The sequence below is a fragment of the Cygnus atratus genome, chromosome 1, assembly GCF_013377495.2.
Source record: "Cygnus atratus isolate AKBS03 ecotype Queensland, Australia chromosome 1, CAtr_DNAZoo_HiC_assembly, whole genome shotgun sequence".
In the NCBI taxonomy this organism is placed as follows: domain Eukaryota; kingdom Metazoa; phylum Chordata; class Aves; order Anseriformes; family Anatidae; genus Cygnus; species Cygnus atratus.
Window position 1 is genome coordinate 29,709,760 of NC_066362.1, and position 18,567 is coordinate 29,728,326.

At 34.8% G+C, this 18,567-nt stretch overlaps 1 protein-coding gene across 3 annotated transcripts in view; it reads left to right on the plus strand.

Moving 5' to 3' along the window:
- The window catches only part of IMMP2L (inner mitochondrial membrane peptidase subunit 2), a 467,825-nt gene extending 450,304 nt beyond the window's left edge, over nucleotides 1-17,521 (plus strand). For all 3 annotated transcript variants that reach the window (XM_035544188.2, XM_035544189.2, XM_035544190.2), the window contains one exon: nucleotides 17,034-17,521. In XM_035544188.2, coding sequence (XP_035400081.1) covers nucleotides 17,034-17,153 — 120 coding nt within the window. In that variant the 3' untranslated portion in view covers nucleotides 17,154-17,521. The remainder of the gene's footprint in view (nucleotides 1-17,033) is intronic.
- Nucleotides 17,522-18,567: the final 1,046 nt, after the last annotated feature.

The window sequence follows — 18,567 nt, forward strand, 5'->3', positions numbered from 1 at the left end:
GTATGTTTCTTTAGCACTTCAGTAAGTACCATAAAAAAACAGTGTCTGTATACTAGTGACATCAATAAATCTCACGCATTTGCTGCAAACTCTCATGTTTCCCAGATAAATTATGACAAGCTGTGGTATTGTTACATGTTATGCCTATTAGAAATAATAGTCCTCATCAAAAGGAAAATGCAGCACAATACTATACTGTCATCTACTTATGTCAGAGTAATAATACCGTTAAGCTTTGCTGTTTGCACTGTTCTATACATTAACAGTTGAAACCAGTAAGATATGAGAGGTAAAGTTTAACAGATGCATATTTTACAATCTTCCATAAAACTGTTTTTTGTTTGTTTGTTTGTTTTGTTTGTTTTAATCTTCCATTTTACAAAGAAAATGAAATAAATCTTAGGGTCAGATTCAGGTGTCCTTATAGATGAGGAACAGCACTGGCTTACAGGAACAGTCCTCTCAGATTTACTGCAACTAGCTTTCAAATAAGTTACTAATCAGTTTGAGGAAGAGTTCCAGACTCCAGCTAAAGTTCAAATAACATCTGAAACTAAGACATTAAGAAATTCACAGCTCAGGATGGCTTTTTATATACAACATGTATCATTATTTAGAAAGAACAGAACAATATATTATTGGTTCTGGATAGTTTTGTCTCCTCTAGGAAACACCAATGTCAGTAATTAGTCTCTTAAATACCCTTAAAAATTATAATCACAACCAAAAAGTTATGAAAAAAAATGAATATACAAGCTTTTATTTTTATTTTTCTATCGCTGTCCTATCACTGGTGACAAAGGTACTCTGGCATTCATTTTGACATTCAATATCCATTTGTTTTAATTTCATCTAGTTAACTTTCTGTAGATGAACAAATACATATTATTAACAAAAATAATTCTGGTACTTTTGTTAGTGACTATAATTTTAAACACTCCTCAGCTCAAGTAGTTTATTTATGAAAAATAAAGGGCACTTTTTATTTCTGAATATTTCTTTTATATGTTTTATACTTTTTTATTTTTTAATGCAGGTTTTATACTACACTTTGAAGGATGAGGAGTTTTCAGAACCTTTACAGCAATCCTCACCATATGCTTAAAACAGCAAAGCAAAACAAAAACTTGCACGCGATGCTTTCCCTATGGGTGAGATGTCATGAGAAACTTGTTGACTCCTGACTGATAGAATTTGACACACTCCAAATCCACAAAGGATTTAACACAGAAATGCCGTAACTCATCATGTTAGTGTCTCTGTCAAATTGAGAAAAATTAAGGCGTCATGAGCATCTTTGTTACCTTTTCTGTTCAATTTATGGCTCTCATATTGTAACAGTGGTGTTTGGTAATGGAGAAGCTGGGGAATACAAATTGAGTAATTCACGATTTTCTAGTTTCCAGTTGGATGATGTCAATGTGCCGTGATCTAGGAGGGAAAGGGAAGGAAAAAGTATTTGCAAGGGCAGAAATTTAATTTTCTTTTTTCAAGACAATAATAAAAATGTCACTATTTAGTGATCAACTGGACCCATGTGTCAAGCATGAAATTTTCTGACAGTCTGTCATGTGAACACTATTTCTGACATGGCTTTAGGATCCAGTCACAACTTATTTATAACCCATCATTTTAAATTACTTACAAATAGTTCTAATGAGCATGTTTCAAAATTTTGATATTTTGAACCCCTTTCAAAAAAACTCATTAAATAGAGATTAATTTTGGCATGGTTCTCAGTAATAAATCTCAAATGATAGTCATCAAATAGGCTCAACCTTGTTAGTGTAGCAGAGAGAAATTTAGTAGAAGATGTGCTTTGACATAATAGAGTTTTTGATATCTTTTAGTAACTTCACATCTATGACAGTCAACTAAAGGAATATTTTGTGTGTATTTTGTACCAAAGTTAATGAATATGTATATAATGTACTAAAGGATGGTAAGTGGTAATTGAACTTTTTTTTGATTGTCACAGCTTTGAGAAAATGTTGACTTTTAAGAGAGAGTCTCAGTTTCTCTATACATATATTTCACATACCCTGTCTAGCATTTTTATCAGGTCAATGGTTTTGTTTAGTGTTTTCAGAAAGGAATATTACTGACTAAGCAGTGTTCATATTAATGCCATAATACAGGCTGTAGAATTATTATTATTATTATTATTATTATTATTATTATTCAGTTGCATTTAAATAAATGCAAAGTCATAAGGGTTGGGCAAGGGTAAGTTTTACTTCACAACAAAAATTGATTGAATTGTAAACTCAGCAACTGAAACTAGAGAAGCATTAAAGCTTTTTTAAGCACTAAAGCTAATAACTGAGGCCAGCCAAAATATTACCTCCAAGAATAAATCACTTTTATTATTTTCTTATCTGGATAGTTGCTGTAGCATACACAGTATATATTCTACTGATTTTATATTTGTTTCATCTCCTTTTTGAGGAGTTCTCCTCAGAAACCCATATTCTTTGTGATTCAAAAGATGACCATAACAATTTGCTTTCATTGCAATCAGACAGCTGAGATGGCTTTTTGTGAATCTAGATGAGGTTTAAAAAAGTGACAAGAGAGATAGGACATGCCCCACTAATCTCAATCAGGGTCTAATCTAGGGTGTTGTTTTGTGGCCAGAGAATTAAATATTTGTTCAGATGCCACAGAATTTAGCTTTTTTATTGCAGCATTCACTGTTTGGTTGAACTTGGATGTTAATCTGTATTGGAAATTATTTTTGTATCCCTTCTCATCCAGATTCTGCTTGCAATTAGGCCTAGCTCTCCACCCTTCCTCATAAAATAGTGTTAGTGGATTTGTATTTGAACCTTTGTATAATGGAGCTACGTAGTGGAGAGTCCAGGAACCTGAGCTAGGTGCTGTTCTGCTTGGCAGTGGAGGAAGACTGGTGGTATCTTCTGCCTGGGGAACACTGCAGCCAGCAAATCAGAAGCCTCGAAAAGGAATAATTGAGGCCAGCTGGCCTTGCTTGACACACACATGGGAAAGGAACAGGACTGCCAGAATGGCATCAGAGAAGTCACTGCAGAGTTGTAGCTAGATTTAACACATAGGAAAGCATCAGGATCCTGTCCAGATATGATCAGTGCTTCCCTGCACAAACACATACTAGAGAGTCATGCAATGGTTCTAAATTATTTTCTGCAGAGATCTGGAAGAGAGCATGAAGAAAGGTGATGTAAAAGTATTTTGAGATTGCAGAAAGAGCTGCTTTGCTGTAGAACGTAGAAGATGCTGTGTGGGACTTCCATTGCAATGGAGGTTAAAGGTTATTCTTGCTCAGTTTGAAGCTCCCAACCTCTTACTTAATGTATTAGTACTAAATGGAAATGTTTTCCAGTTGTAGGTAATGTTCATTGAGTTTGTGTTGTTACTGAGGCCTGGAAAGGAAATCTAATTTGAGGGTGTGAGTTGTTCAAGCAACTCTTAACACCTATCCACAGTTGTTCTATCTACAACTTCCTTTTTATTTTATTTTATTTTTTCCCCTGAAATTTCTTGAGATTCTGGCCCTGCATTTGCTTGCTTTTCATAAGAACTGCACTTTTCCCTATCATTAGATACTAACTTCTATCTTCTTACTTGATGCGTTTAGAGTATCATGATTTTGACTCATAATATGTATTTGACTCATGGTTAAAATCCCATCCTCATGGCCAAAAACATATGGTGTGGCAGCTTCCAGTTTGAGATTGATTCACTCTTCAAATGGGTTAATGGTGCATACCACCAGATGGTGAGACTTCTGAGGACAAGGCAGCTTCAGATTCTCCTCTGTCTGTGTGTGACTCCAGACAGCATGGGGACTTGGATTACTGCAGGAAATTTACAATATAGCATGGAAGCATGTCACTGCAGGTTTTGGTGTGAGGTTTTTTGTTTGTTTTGTTTTCTGTTCAATTAAAATAAGCATTGGACTCGTTGAACAAGGAAATGCACAAAATATCGTTTGGTCATAGTCATCGCATAGTCATCAAGTTCAGATTGGGTTGCTTAAGTTGTTCAGTAGTAAGGGAACAAAGATTCTTCAGACAGGTTGCCAGATCTCCCTTGCAAAGCAATGGCAACTGCCATCATTCCATAGCCTTTACCTGTAGCTGACAGTAATTCAGTACTCTAAAGCAAGCTAGAAGATGAACTATGCATAATGGCCTCAGAATCATATTTATTTTAAAATATGGATCACTTTTTTTTTTTTTAATTCATTTTGCATGCTAAGATCCTGAAGCAGAAAAAAACAACTAAGTAAACATACAGACTATATTTTTCCAGAGCAGACTGATGAAAATGTGTTAGATTGTGCTGTCTGCACGTCATTACTGCTGTCTCCTCAGCTAATGTCAGAGACGGTATTTGGATCTCCAGGCATTATAGCAATGGTGATGGATATGCAGTCTGCTGCTGACCTAAAATGTGATTTCTGTCCCCTAAAATGTTGAGGTACAAAATAAATGTTGGATTTGCAGTATATCTTGGGTAAGATTGTGTAACAAAGGTGAGCACTCAAAAGGAATTTTAATTTGGTTGATTTTTATTCTGGAAGTGGAGAGCTCCATATAATGAATTATTTTTAATGGTATTAAGTTTTAACATTTAGATCTTTCAGCTCCTAAACGTGCTAATCCTTTTCCTTTACTGATGACCTGGCAGTCCTGTATGGTTATATTTTGCTAAAGTAGCCTAATAGCTGCATATAGTCTGAAATATTGAGTAATTTAAAGAGTTAATAAATCTGGATCATCAGCTCTCTGGAAATTATATTCATTTTATTTTATTTTACTTAATTTTAATAATGTGCTTGAGTGTTTTACTTGAATATTTAAAGTTCAGCACATGCTTTTCTGAACTATGGCTTGATTATGACTATAAGAGAATATTTTATTAAATATGCAGGAAACTGAATTCATTAGTCTTCCATTACTTTCTTGCTCATGCTGTATAGCTTAAGAACAAGTCTTAATATCTTCTTGAGATAAATATAGCTCTTGATGATGAAGTAGTGGATTAAATCTGCTTACTGTGTTTGGCTGAAGAGGAAGGTAACTTTTCATTTTGAATGAACACAGTCTGTGCCTCGGTTATTTGGTTTATAGTATCCTGTCTTGTTACTTAATGGTGTGTTAAAGAAAACTAGAGAGCAAGGGGAAAATAGAAAGGGGGGAAAAAAAAAAGCATATTCCAGGAAGAATACCAGATGTCTTGAGGAGAGCGACTGTGACTGTCTACAAAGTAGTTTTCGTATGTCCTAGTGAATCTGAGACATTTATGTGCAGTAAGAAGTAGCACAGGACTTGCAGGAATCCTGTACCTCCCTCAATGAGGAGACACAGTGGCCATTAGAAGTTTCCTGGGGCATCTCAAATGGCAGAATGGACCTCATTGTTTAGGCCAATGAACTGGACCTCTAACCTGGTCAGGAAGCTCAAATGTGGTCTCCTCCTCTCCTTCCTTGTTCTTCTGACATCTGCATAATGATGGACAGCTGCATCACCCCGACTGCTGGTCTCCTGCCTCTCCTCAGTATCAGTCAGCTCTACCTGGGTGCCCTGGTACGTGGGCCAGGCCTGGTGATTTGATCCAATATAGTCACTTCTCTATAAAATTTCCTTCTCCATAACCATACATGAAACCTGTTTCCTCACTGAGGGAGTTTTCTGTGGAGAATTAAACAATCATCTGACATGTGAAATCCAGCTTTGTAGACTCAAGCTTGCACAGAACTGCAACAGCTTCTGAATAAGGATATGAATGTTAATATACTTCTGATTACTTTTTTTGTGTGAAGCTTTTTCCCTCAGCAGAACCTGTTATGCCATTATCTTAAGCTGATCAGGAATGAACTAAAGAGAAAAAAAATGTGAATATGAAGAGGATTAGTTATGTAGGATGAGGAAATTATATTCATAATTAATAGTGTTGATTATTTAATCACGACTTCTGTTACAAAGTGAAAGGATAGATATATGATCTGAATTATACCAAGAATTTGACAAATGGTACAGTATCATAAAAACATGGAATTCTAAGTAATATTAAGATTGATTAAGGAAAAAATGAATGTTTTGGGGACAGTTTTTTCCAAGTAAAGTAAAAGTTGGTTTTAGTACATTTAATCTCTTCTCTGTAGGTTCAACAAAAATACGGAATAAATCAGATAAAGACAAGAGAGGAAGTATTTAAACATTCTTAAATTCATAGCTATTATTATAGCTATAAGGGGAAGAAAAATCTTTGCGTATATATAAAGTATTTGTGTTGTTGGTTTTTTTTTTTTTTTTTTTCCTGTAAATCAGACTAGGGAGATTACATATACACAATTATCTTGATGAAATTTACCATTTTAGATGAGCTCTAGCCATCCTCACACAAAGACCTCTATTAAAAAGTCTTTTATAATTTTAATAACATATCATGAAGCTATTTAATGACATTTTGATATCCTAACTGCTCATTGAATATTTACTCCCCATTGCTTTTTGTAGCTTATATTGCCAACAGCATGTTTTCTGTAAGTCAAACTGCTTCTGTATGCCATTTTAGAAGAAAATATAAGCAAGCCTCACAGTAGGATCTTTCTTAAAATATTTAATTAAGTAGGTGAAATAGTCTATTGAACAGTGGTCTTTTAAGGTAAGAGAAAGACAAAATGATGTTATTAACAGTATTGCAACAACTTCATTTGTATCAGATTAAAATTGTGGAAATGTGTGATAAAAATGGAGAAGCTTTGAGTATGTTGGCAGATCTGTTTGCTGAACATACAAGCTATTACTGAAAACTTCTGAACATTTCTCCAATAACAGTTGTAATGTTGTAACCTGCTGCACCATTACTTATTTATTTTTTAATTCATAGGTATTTTCTCACCTACTTCCCTGAACTAGCTTTTCTTGCTACTGCCAACCTTCTTTACTTTGTCTTTTTTTTCCTTACCTCAGCATTTGATAATTACAGTAGCATGATCTTCCCTGTTTGCCAGGTATCTCCCAAGTAAAATTTAAGGTAATGACCGTTCTCAGATGCCTGGGGTCTGGTGCTGCCAATGCCACCCTGTCTCGGTGCTCATTAACAGAGCCACCCAGGCTGGCACTACCCCTTATAGAGCTGGGGCAGCAGTGGGATGGGATGTTCTCCATAACATCCCTTGGTGTTGACACTTCCTTGGGTTTATAAATAGCCTTGATTTCTGACCGGTGAGACAGAGTGCTTTCCTGAGCTTCTGGGAAGAGTATGTAGAATACAAATCAGATGCAAGACCTAACTGATGTGCAGGATTTTTTTCTTCTGTTCACTTGTCTTGAAGAAGAATTTGAGTGCATCTAGAAACTGAAGCCTATTATTGTGTTCTGACAGAAGAAAAAAAAAAAAAAGGATTAACTTTGTGTGGGTGCAGCCACACTTCCAGAACTTCGGTGGAATTTGATCTTTCATCTTAGCTTGTTTGCTCAGCTTTGCGATGCTAGTCACTCATCACTAGGTCCTGCTTTCTAAGAGGCAGGTTTTGCTGGACACCTCCATGAGTGTGTACTGGATAGCAGAGCGTGAGTGTCCAATCTTGCAGGAGGATTTAAGAGCATCACAGTCAATCCTGTGGCCAGAGTGGTGCCATCGAGAGCATACAACACCACAGACAAGGGAAGTGGAGAGCATAATTTTACCTGCTCAAGCAGCATCCCGTAGAGATGAATTGGGTCTGCAGCGAAGTGGCATAGTGAGGTGGTGAATCCAATCTCTGGGTAGTTTGTGAGCTCTGGGAGCTGATCTGTGACACCTGCCATTGTAATCCCATACAGCTGTGTTTGCCAAAGATTTAGAATGAAACTCTGAATTAATGACACACAACAGAACAAAAATGGAAATCAACTTAATTTGTAATGTACAGCATTTCCGCATAGTGTCCTAAGTATTCAGTCAAGAAAGACAATACACATAATCAATATCAGTGTAGTAAGCTGAAAAATGTCACTAAGCCTGACATTCTTCTGACTCTGCTGGCACTAACACAATGCCTTGCTGAATAGGAATTCACACTGAAGGCTTTTATATATTCCTGAATAATTAATACACACAGATTTGGGATATAGCTAATGCTTTCTATGTGAAGATAATAAATGTGTTGTGAAAATTGTTTCCTGCTACTTAATTTATCAATTCTTTAAAATATTGAATTGCAAATATATTACTGCTTTTTAATGTGGGGCTTTTTTATGAATGCTATTAGTACATGTTGTTCTTCTGTTGAGTTACATGACTTAGTGGCAATCCTATTTAGTCTCTGAATGTTGTGCTTCACCCAGTGAAATATTAAAAAGCTTTTAACTATTAAATTATATTTATGTATAAGCAGCATGCAAAGCACATCGTAATGTGCGCTAAGCAAATTCTTTCACCGTTTTTGTAACTAGAAATCTAAAATAAATAATAGATTGTTTTGTAAATCTTTTTGTAGACCTATTTAGCATAATGGTTCTGTTAATCATAAGCAAGAAAGAATAATTTCTAAGAATGCTATACTTACTGAAGATAAAAGACTAGTAGCACTCTGTTATATGTTAACCTCTTTTAAAAATACTTCTTTAGAAAACACTGAAGAAAAAACTAGGAAGGAACAAAGAAATTAATGAGCTCTGGTGCCATTTCAATAATATATCCTTGACTATTCCAAGATAATGCACTGAGACAGAACTTAGCTCACACAATATTTGTACCCAGCCCACTACTATATTTAATTTAGTAATATTAGGTATTGGCAGCTGATTTCTTCACAAATTGAATAAAAAATACACTACTTGATAATGAATTCCTTTAAATCTCCACTGCTTTTATAAATGTTAATCCAGGTTCAAGGTAAACCGTCTCTATGCATGGATAACTGTAGAAAGATCTAATATGTGAAAAATATTCTATTTTCAGTGATCATTTCCTTCTTTGACCTCTTCTGAAATGTAAGGCTTAAAGTAGATGTGCAGACATGATTGAACAAAATAGAATATAACCCAGTTATTTTGATATTTATTAAATTACATTTTTTTTCAATTCAATCAATAAGATGAGCTTTTATTACAATGCACTTACTTCTTCTGATATGGACAGCTTAAACTGCAAAACCATGTTGGATCAGAGCAGTCACAATTGTTATACTAATTTCAGACAAATATTTTGTGCTAACAGGCAAATTTTAGTTCTGGGAATCATCCATTGCATTTGAAACATATTACTCTATTTCATGTCTTATTTTGCAATTATGTCTGTGCATGCATGCACATGTAGTGCATGTGCATCACTTCCGAGTGTCACATTTGAGTGTCACTATTTTCACTGTTTAAAACTTTCTCAAAATGAAATTGTTGTCACAATGTGATTTATAAATTTTCACATATGTTTATAGTATATTTGCTATCTATATAAATACTTCTGAATTTGATAACTTTGATAAGGACCTTTACTGATTATACAGTAGCTCTGTGAAAGAAAATGCATATGGAATGTTTTATCTATAGCTGGAGCTGCTGCTTCAGCTATCAAACTAATGGAACTGTAATGGAACACTTACTAGCAAAATTAATGGGCTGCATTCTTTTCTTTGTCACTAGATCTGTATGGCTCCATTAGGTCTGATTTGTTCAGGGACAAGAGGAAAGAATGATGATGCTAGTATTTTGCTGAAAGGAATCGATTACTGTATTTTTTTTTAAATATTCATGAGCTAGTTAGCATCTTGTTTTGCTAACCTTCAGCAAGCTGATGTAAATTAAAGAAAATCTGTTTTGGTATGGTTTTATTTACACATTAATTTATTGATTTTCATCTTTCTGTGATTCTTACATACGTAAAAAGAAGGAGGTCAAGGATATTTGTTTCTTCTGCCGTTGTTCATTATCCCAGGTACTTCTACTAGAGGAAGTGGTTTCTCTGGGATTTTACTGTAATCCGCAAGATTTTATTTTATTGAGCCTTTTTTTCCTGCTACTGCACTTGATAGTAGCTGTTTCAAAGTTCAGCCATGTACAGAAAATGAAATGTAATAGCAATCATGTTTACTTTCTATTAAAGTATGGATTTTCTGAAGAGACTAATTTACCGGGAGAATTCTCTGTGAGACCATTTTACACCTACAATCTAATATCAAAGCCCAGTGTAACAACCTTTCTTAAAGACAAGCAATCTAATTTGACACCGATACCTATCCCATACTATATATTTTTGTTAGTATTTTAGCTGAAACACTGCATAGTTGACTAGGTATTTCTATCCTGAGGTTTTCTTTGAGATTTTGGGGGCTGAAGTAGTCCAGAACTTTTTTTCTCTCCTTTCTCATTAACCTCATCCCTTTGGAGACGGTTTTCAATCTCCATAAAAATTTGGCATTTCCAGTTTTTCTGAATCCGTATATTTGCTGGTCATCTCTAAATCTCCCTGGCTATCTCCATATTAGGGGATTTTTCACCTACTGTGCATGGGCACCTTTCAGAACCTTTGTGGGGAGCAGCAAGTATCCGGTCAGCAAAATGCAGTCTGCATAGACCTTTACTGCTAGAGGATTTTCCCCAACCCCATCCCCAATGATCCTGTGTTATGAAACAGAAAATCTGAGGAAATTGTTTTAAGTACGGCTGATGTTCCATAGTACTGAGCATGTAAAAGGTTGTATATAAAGATTCTTTGCTAATGTACATATGAAGAACAAACAAACAAACAAAACAACAACAACAACAACAACAAGAAAAGGTGAGAATATAGTACTTCAGGGAATAGAAAGCATAATTTGAAACACTAATTGTGATCGGTATTGTTTTCTCTTTTGGGCTTGAGAGAACTTTAATTTTTGTGTTTGCATGGTTGTCATTGTCCTTGGATTTTGGAAGGCCTGTGCAATACTGCTATACAGCATATGAGACTAAAGCAAATGCGACTCCTCAAAACCAAAGGCTAATAATGTATGTGTTAAAAATTGTGATTTTCCAGCAGTTGATGAAATTTCTTAAGTAGACAGGTTATAATATGTGGCACTTTTAATTTAGTTCTGTTTATAGTTAGGTAGCTATTATTGTTCTCTTCCAGTGAGATTTAAAGGATTTGCACAATTTAAACATTTATTAATGGGACCAGGAGACAAAACACAAATTAATAATGATTTTTTTTTCTAGGTTTAAACATCATAAAACAAGATCATTTTAAGATAGTATTTTTAAGTAGTATTTCTTTCTTCAGAGCAAGTATATTCATAATTAAGTGCTTATTCAAGTACACCTTAAGAAAAGATTGTTGTGTTGATCCAATATTAAGGATTGCTACTGTGCTTTTTTATTATCTTCCCATTCTCTTTGCTTATCTTCCTGTGTCACATCTAGATACTCCAAGATTTCTTATGTTATTTTATACTTTTTGGAGCGCTTGGCCTCCTCAAAAAGAGGGGAAAAGCTGTTTTAGCAAGTTGTGTGGGCATCCTGAATTCTTCACCAAGAGGACTGTGATGTTGATGGTTGCTTCTTCCTCACTTTCTTGGTGCTAACTTAATACATTTGCTGACATGTATTTTGCCTTGTTTCTTCACTTCTTGGCAAATCATTTTTATCTATATTTATTATACATTGTATGTTTATTACACTCCTTGTTCTTCTGAACTCTTTGATAGTCTTAAAACCTTTTTGTCCACCTCCCCAGTCAGGTGCTTTTCAAGTGAGTTGTATTTAAGCTTGCAGTCTTCAGTGTCATCCTGTGCCCATTTCTTATTATCCTATGCCTACAGTCATGTAATCCACGTTATTGCATGAAGGTAATAACTAGTTCTTTCTACACAGAAATACATTTCTTTCTACTTTTTGCTATATACAAACAAACAAGCAAAAAACTATTATACTGAAAGATCATGCAAATATAAGGAAATACAAACAAATATAAGCAATATAAGCAAAACTATAACAAAATATAACAGCAGGTCATTGGAAAAAATGTTGCAGCTAAGCAAACTAAATAAAACTCTAAGAAGGCAAGGACAGTTCTAGCAAAGCCTGAGCAAGAAGTTCTTGCAGAGCTGGTACAAGATCTGCAGCTTGTTACTAGCAATGCCAATACTGGCTTACAGGGTTACAATAACAGCAGAACAAAATGTTCTTGTACTGCTTTTTGTCTTTTTGCCTTACTATTACTTCTAATTAGCAAATTGAGTACTTCGGAGTCTCGATTTAGAAGAGGTTGTAGATACCTATTCTTTTGGTTCTGTATTGCTTTATCAGGTTATATTCAGTGCTACTGTACTTTCCTGGTTTAGTGTTGTTAATTATAAAATCCTGGCTGTTTAATCTAGATCCAAGTCACCATAGGTTCAAGGAGAAAAGAAGCAAACAGATATCTGTGGGGAATGCTCCTAACCTAAAGTGATTATCACAGCCTGAGTAGACTTTACATATCCTGAGAAAGCAGAGAATACCATTGTTAAGGTCACATTCTTATCCAGGCTTTTCCTTTTCTTGAAATCTGGACTGAGGACCTGGATTTCATAGAAGATTTGGTGAGCACCACTGCATGCTACTTCTCCACAGGATTCTCAGTCTCAGTGCTGCTTGTCCCATTGTGATTGGAGATTAGAAAAGGCATCATGCTAAGGGACAGTGAAGATTTCAAATAGCAAACAGAGGAGAAAAGGTGGAGAGTACAGTCTGTAAATCATTGAGAATTTTAAAATGATGTATTTTGGAATCAAGGCAAGTAATACATACTTGCCTGTATACCAACTACATACTCTATACCAACAGAGGTGCACTTATCCTAACCTGTTATGACAGAATGAGAAAGAAAGATGTAAATATCACTGCTGATAGCACTACCAAGCTTAGGCTTATCTTCTCTAATGCAGTGCCAAAACTAATCAGTCTCCATGCAACTAACATAGTAACAGCAAACAGGCTTTGAGGAAATATGCTTTTATCACAGTAACAGTGTCAAAACACTATTATTCATTCAAAACTTGTTTTGTGATAAAATTTCCATCTCAAACAAACAAAAAGACTTCTCAGTTGGTCAATTACATATTCAAATATTAAAAAACATAAATTAATGCCTAAACAGGTCAGGTTGGGGAGAATAATACGGATTCAGTTCAAAATAACATCTGTTGTTGCTACTGCAAGAATAATTAATAGCTCATAATGTAGAAATAAGAATCAACTATTTAGATTGAGGAATGTATTTCATTTACAAACATGACCAAGAGATATTAGCAAAGAGTTTTCATGTGGAAAGGGGGTAAACTTATTTTCTTAAGTAAAAAGAATAAGTAATGTCTGTAAGGGAACTGATCAATCTTTATTTTAATAGATTATTTCAGTATTTCACTGTTGCAGCAGAAAGTGTGTCCTCTCTGTTCACCCTCAATCCACATCTAACCTTGATGAGGGTAAACCCATTAACAAGGACAGGTTATTCACTGCGAACAATTCTGTTCTTCCTCTGTGAAATTCATGGCTGCTGTGGTTACTACAGAATAATAATAGGCAATGGACAAAAGTTATTAAGGTTCTTTGCAGAAGTCAGACAGCAAGGTGCTTTTAAAGTGAGCCTTTAAGTTATTATAAAATAAGCCCTATAGCATCAGTGTCATTTGTTATTTAGTAAAGACTTCCATAACCCTACAATACCCATTTTTTACTTTTTAACACTTGTCATGTTGTCCTGTAAATCAGGTTTATGAGAAGGATATTTCTTTATTAGTTTCAAGTCAGATGATGGTCAGTAGAAGTAATCCTCTGGGCAAAATTATTCCCAGTCTGAGCTTCAAACAAGTTTTGATTCATTTATTATATTCTCAGTCTGTGTACAGACCTCCTACTGATATCAGTAACAAGCAATGCTCTGAGAAAAACATAAAGCTTTGAAAATGAGATGGTATTTGTGTTGGAGAAGAGTATTTTAATATTTTTCTCTGTACAAATGCTGTCATATTTTATATGCAGTAGTGGGGTTTGCAGTAGTTTTTTATTTTGACACCAACCTGTAATGTATGCCATCATGCTGTATACTCAGAGAACGTAACCACTTGGTGATGTTACATTTGCAGAACACTTTATGGAATAATTAAGATAACAGATGTTGTGAATTCTATAAATATCAAAAAAATACACAGAACTATGTCAAGACTTAAAAAAAAAAAAAAAAAAAAGTAGCTAAATCTTATCAAAAAGGAGTTATCACTTTGCAGTCTGGATATATATTGTTGTTTGCTTAAGTGTAGGATAAAGAAGCAATGGATCAGGGAAATAAGTGATCCTTGCAAGAGATCAAGCAAGTGAAATACGATGCTGGACTGTGATTTCAGTGATTCTTCAGATTCTTTTAGATATTGTGGGTTATTAAGTAACCAAATTATATTCAAGTAATTCAGCACCTGCTTCATCAAGCTACAGAATATGGAATTAGATATAGACCACTTCAGCTTCACTGATTTGATTATGTAGTAGAGAGAGACCAGTGAATATACATTAATCCTATGAAATTAAATCAAGAAAATTGGTTGAAGATATTCCTGGGGGCCTATTTGGTGTCCATTTGCATAAAATGCTGAATTACCTGCTTACTGAAATCTTTTTTTTTTTTTTTTTTTGGTGTGATGAGAAATGGAATGGAATTGAAGAACTGAGTTTACATAAAAATTTAAGCAAGAATGTACAGGTTCAAACCAGAAGTACTTTTAACTTCTTCTCCTATAACAGCCAATATCAGATCATTAGTATATAAGGACAAAGGAAGTACATATTTTTTTCTCTCAGTGTTTCCTAATCTGGATCATAGAGACCACACTGTTCAGTTATCTGTGATGGAATCTGCTTCTACTATTATTTTCTGAACCAGTTTGTTATTCTGGTATGTTCTCTTCAGTATCCTGTATAATGTAGTCAAGCATGATGTAATTGTGCACACGGAAGAAGCGTTTCCTTTTTACAGGAATACAATCTGTAAAACAAAATACAACCATCAATCAGAAAAAGGAGGGGTGACAAAAGAAAATAATTAAGCTGTAGCTTAAATTTGTTTAAGAAACTGTTATCTGATGTTTCCTTATTCTTATGAGATATGATAACATAACAGGCAAATAAGGCCTATACATTCTTTCCAGATGCCACTTATAAAATTGTTGATGTCTATATAGGAGTCTAAATTATTTAATCTTTTCACATAAAGGGACATTGCAATATTTCTAACGATGTTTTTTTTTTTTCTATTTTGTAACTTTTCTGTTAGCATTGGCTACTTTATGGTGGGAAGCTTATTACTCATTGTGGTTTTCAGAAGGAGTCTAAAGTTTAAGATGCTGAAATCTGTCATAGAATCATAGAATATCCCGAGTTGGAAGGGACCCATAAGGATCATCAAGTCCAACTCCTGGTACCGCACAGGTCTGCCCAAAAGTTTAGACCATGTGACTAAGTGCACAGTCCAATCTCTTCTTAAATTCAGACAGGCTTGGTGCAGTGACTACTTCACTGGGGAGCCTGTTCCAGTGTGCAACCACCCTTTCGGTGAAGAACCTCTTCCTGATGTCCAGCCTAAACTTCCCCTGCCTCAGCTTAACACCGTTCCCGTGGGTCCTGTCACTAGTGATAACGGAGAATAGGTCACCTGCCTCTCCACTCCCCCTCACGAGGAAGTTGTAGACTTCCCCCCTCAGGTCCTGACCCCCCTGAGGTCCCCCGTCAGCCTCCTCTTCTCCAGGCTGAACAGGCCAAGTGACCTCAGCCGCTCCTCATATGTCTTCCCTTCTAGGCCCTTCACCATCTTCGTCGCCCTCCTCTGGACACTCTCCAACAGTTTAATGTCCTTTTTGTACTGTGGTGCCCAGAACTGCACACAGTACTCGAGGTGAGGCCGGACCAGCGCAGAGTAGAGCACCAGCGCAGAGTAGAGTCCTTTAGGCATTTCAAATTGAGTGAGATTAACTCCATACCAGTATGGACCAGCAAAGCCTGTAAAATCCCAATCTGAAAATGTGATGGTTCTATTCTCAAAAAATCTTTAAAAGTTCTCAAAATTCCTTAATCTAAGCATTTCTTCAAAAATCTTCAAAATGTTCTAGTCTAAGCATTTCATACTGTAATTGAAAAGAGCCGTGTTTATAATTTTCTTAAGGTCTTCTAAGCCATTCAGTTTTCTAAACCATGTCACTTATAAGGGATTCATTTGTAAGCAACTCCAATACTGACTTTTATTTCAGTTTACTGAATTAAAACATCAGGAAAGCAAAATTATTGAATTAACACATTAATAAATAATATGATATAAAACATTTACAAAATCTTTTAATAAAGTGTAAGCAGTCCTAGAACTTCAAAAATCTTTGATTTATAAACATATTTCAAATAATTCTGCCAGAAATACATTTTCATCCTAGAGAAATATTTACAATTCACAGTAATTTCTATTTTTGGTTGGAGACAAAACTGAATTTTGAAAGACAGAGGGAGATGTGGAAAGTACAGCATGTTTGAGAAAAGCTAACATCCTGGTGTGGTTAGTGTATGTAGCTCAAAGCTGGAACACAGGTTTTGTTGAACTTATCCAGAATTGATAGTTGAACCTTTATCTGCCATACTCAAAATAATTAATCAGCACAAGCTTTTGGTGGATTATGAAATACCTCACCTGTTTTGACTGGCTGCTGCTTCTTGAACCTGAAAAAACATTCCTAGTTCATGCTTGTTATAAACAATGCATTTCAACAAGTTGTATTGGGTTCCACAAAATGTTTCATCAACAAAAAAAAAGAATTGTCACTGAAGCAGTTTTTCTTTCTCTCTCCTTACATGCATGGAACATTCTTTATGCGTACAAACATTCTTTACGCATACAAAGAATGCATGCATACAAAGAATGCGTTCTTTATGCATACAACATTCTTTATGCATACAAAGTTCTCTGCTTTGTGTTCTCTCATTGCTCTAACAAATCATCATGTATCTCCCAGATTTCACTTAACTTGCCGTATTTAATATTCTCTCTGGTTTGTATTTTGGGTACAGGTTTCTCTTGGACTTCTACATGCCCGTGCTACTCATATTCTCTGGCCTCCGAAGCGCTGGCAGAAGCTACAGCCAATACTACCTCCAGAGCGCAAACCGCTCCAGAGAGAGCAAGAGTGACCTAAATGTGCAGATGGAAGAACATTGAAGTGAAGTTTAGCCAGCAAGAATTGCAGGTGTTATACCATCACTTGTAAAAACTTAGCCAAGGGTGCTTTAACATCAGGTACCATATCAGCAAATACGTGCAATATCTTCATGTTAAAATGTCATCTTAAGAGTAAATTGTTTGTAAATTGGTTGTTTGTTATAATCTCAAACAGTAGCACATTGTGCATTATTTAGTTTGGAAATAATTACACATTGGTTGTAGGTTTGAACGTTCAATTTTTCTGGGAGCAGTAAAATGACTGAGTTGTTATGTCTCTACCTGTGCTTCTCTGGATAAGAAATTGTTAAAAACTTAAATAAAATATTTTAATCTTTTACATTCAGCTTGTTTCTTCAGTAACCAAACAGATCCTTCATTATTATTGTTGATTGTATATGAAAAAAAAACACATTTACACATAATATTTTGTATTGTCTTATTATTTTTAATACTGAAGAATCAGTACTTCTGTAGCTGAAAAGTTAATCATATATGATAGATTTTTTTTTCAAATAGCTAATGAGGTTTTTTTTGTTCTTTTAATGTGCTTGTGTTTATTATTAAACTGAGTACATTTTACTTATTTTTAATATCTCTTTTGGGACTGCTACGTAAACATTCCTTGTATATCTTGCTGAAGTAAATATTCAGTCAAAATGCGTACCAATTACATTACAGTATCTGAATGTAATGCTTCGCTCATTTCTCAAGTATAGTAAAACATTACTATTGATTGCCATATTTATTTGAAAATATGTAATTAATATATAAATACTATACAATTAATACTATAAATACATAGTGTAAGTATACTCTGAATGTCTAGTAAAGCTTCTACATGTTAGAAATTAGGAGAACTAGAAAAATGACACCTTTTCAGCTGCAGATTAATGAGCCAGCTTATTTTCATATTTATTGAATTTTACTTCAGATAGGATAGTACTTAAAAAATTTAACAGATCACAAAAAAGGTCTTTAAACATTTCAGCTGCAATCATGCAATTATCAGAACTTCAGACAAGATGAAAATAATCTATAGCTCTTTGAAGACACATCTGTGTATCAGTGAGATGATAGGTTCAATGACAGTGAAAATTCTCTATTCTCTAGACAGTAGTCTAACCTTCTTAAATGCTCCAGCCCTGTAGACTCTCGGAACTCTTCACTGTCTGTGTCCTGTATCTTTTTTTCATAAAGCTGTTTCATTGGTCTTTGAACCCATCTTAGTTAAAACTAGTGCAGTTTGTTTGGACCTTAATTGCAGTAAATTCACAATTATTTTGATTCGCTTTTTTTTTTTTTTCAAGCTAATTAAGAAAACTAAAAAAAGTACAAGAAATTTCCAAGAAATAATTGTCATAATTAATTTTGGTGACAAAGATA